At 43.1% G+C, this 2,159-nt stretch overlaps 1 protein-coding gene across 1 annotated transcript; it reads right to left on the bottom strand.

Moving 5' to 3' along the window:
• Positions 1 to 832: 832 nt before the first annotated feature.
• LOC106661027 (helix-loop-helix protein delilah-like) lies at positions 833 to 1,771 on the bottom strand. The gene has a single exon (XM_014384128.2). It carries the CDS (start codon positions 1,668 to 1,670, stop codon positions 1,146 to 1,148), a length of 525 nt encoding a protein of 174 aa, XP_014239614.1. The 5' UTR covers positions 1,671 to 1,771; the 3' UTR covers positions 833 to 1,145.
• Positions 1,772 to 2,159: the final 388 nt, after the last annotated feature.

Below are 2,159 nucleotides of genomic sequence, written 5' to 3'. Positions count from 1 at the left end.
ACTTATTTGATTTGATAATTTGATTGAGCCGGATCCATCAAGCAAACGTGCATTATGCTATCGGAGAGATGACGTTGTTGAATAATAAATTGAGCTATTTCCTTGAACAGAGATTATTTTAAGCGTTTTTTATGGGTATTGAATATTTGAACAGAGTTGCGTGATTTCGTATATTAATGGGGAAGGAAAAAAATCAGTGTCTGGCATAAGTGGTAAAATACTAGTCATCAAAGTTTATTTTACGGTTTGCAAAAGTTTAGCATTTCTGCCTGTTTGAATTTTACATGTATTGATATACGTTTGATGGTTGAAAGCACAGATTGAGTTGTTTGTATTTTTTCTTATTTTTGTGTGTTTTTAAGCCACCTGGACATAGACAAAAATTCCACTTACCTCACTCCAAATTTGCGTTGTTCTCTAATGGTAAATCAAACATAATGACTGGCAAACGCGGTTCTGACGGCAAAATTAGGAAGTGTGTTATTGCCCATGTTAACATAATTTCCGTTAAGGAGGTGAATTAGAGTGTTTGTGGTAAAAATTACAGTCCGTTCTGTATTTTTCTAGGATTGAAATCGAGTCTGAGCAATTTAGAAAGTTTTCGTTTTATGCAATAATGTTAAATGGGCAAAAATTAGCACGTTAGACGGTTCGCCATTTTCAAATGGTTTGCCTTGACTCTTTCCAGGATTCTATTGGCCGTCGAGATAAGGCGTTCGAGTGAAAGTACTCAACCGATAAATTGGGTCAACCAATCAGCTGGTGACTAAATACACTACTCAGTTGGAGAAATAACGACCCGACGTGAAAAATGACGCTGAATAAAATAAAATCAACGATAAATATTTTATTTGATATACGAAACAAAAAGTAATAAGCGAGTATACTCTTGCGTGCTCGTGTGGTAGAGCGTTTATCACTTAGGCTAAAAAACTAAATTTGTACAATAAGCAGAACATGAACGTTAATTATATAACTTAACTGACCTATTATGGCACTAGGAACTTATTTATTATTTACAAAACTTCAAAGGTCTTCGGAATGTCTTGAGGTTCACTGGGAAGGCCTGAGAATAAGCGTAGATTTGTTTGTCGTCGATGAACCTCGAGGTAGGCAGTTGACGCGACGTGGCTGTGGGTTCGGCATCACGCGAAGAAGAAATCGTCCAGATCCAGGGCCGTGTGCGCGAACGGATCGAAGTCTTGGAAATCAGTGAAAGATGTGATTTCCGGGTCCGGAGGCGGCGACAGAGGCGAATCCGAGACAGGGGGCGTCGGGGGAAGGAGGCAGATTTGATTCTCTTGCGGCGGCTCGGACAACGCAGCTGTCAAAGCGGCGATGTACTTCATTGCCAACCTCAGCGTGGAGATTTTAGTCAGTTTTTCCGGCTGCTCACCTCTCGATTCGGAATGGGGCACCGCACGCCTGAGGCTGTCGAAGGCTTCGTTGATCTCCCTCATCCTACACCTCTCCCTGGCGTTGGCAGTCTTTCTCCTGTACTTGCTCAAAGGGGCCGGTTTCGGCTTCTGCCTCCGTTTCGGTCTCCTCCTCCAGGTGACGGTCTCTTCCTCTTCCTCGTCGCTCCGTTTGACGGCGGTCCTCGGCCGCAGGGAATAGCTCTTCTCCCCTTGGCTGTTGTTGTTAGGATCTTCCTCTAGCACTTCTGCCATTTTCCATATTCACACGTACCGCACTCGTACACACGCGAGTCTCTTCCTAGAGAGAGGGCAACTTGCTCGGTCGGGAACTGGTCGACAACTGAACTCGGACCAGGCGGTGGCGGCTCTTTAAACTCGACGGAACCAGTTTTATTTTCTTTCGAAGTACCCTGCTCGCTCTCTCTGCCGGTGAACGTTCACACTAGGTGCTTTGGTTAAGGAAGATCTCAAATTTCACCTGGGAGTTCACCCGGTTCAGAGGACATGTCTTCCATTTGACCCCGGAGGGTCTCTGCGGCACATTTTCTGATTCCCGACACCTAGGATTTCTAAAAAGCAATTTGTCGCAAAGTCGACTAAAGCCCATTTTTTCATTAAATTATGACAAAATTACCGTCGAAATAGTTATTGTGCAAAATGTTGGCCATTTGAATTCGACAGTGGACAGATTTCCTAACGATTTTTAAAATTTTACTATCATAATTATAGTTAACTAATTAC

This window comes from Cimex lectularius, unplaced genomic scaffold (genome assembly GCF_000648675.2).
Source record: "Cimex lectularius strain Harlan isolate CLEC.00 unplaced genomic scaffold, Clec_2.1 scaffold47, whole genome shotgun sequence".
In the NCBI taxonomy this organism is placed as follows: Eukaryota; Metazoa; Arthropoda; class Insecta; order Hemiptera; family Cimicidae; genus Cimex; species Cimex lectularius.
The sequence above is the reverse complement of the archived record's forward strand: the minus strand, read 5'-3'. Positions and strand labels throughout refer to the sequence as shown.

Coding starts and splice junctions, on each gene's coding strand:
- LOC106661027 (XM_014384128.2), bottom strand. CDS start 1,670: ATGGCAGAAGTGCTAGAGGAAGATCCTAACAACAACAGCCAAGGGGAG.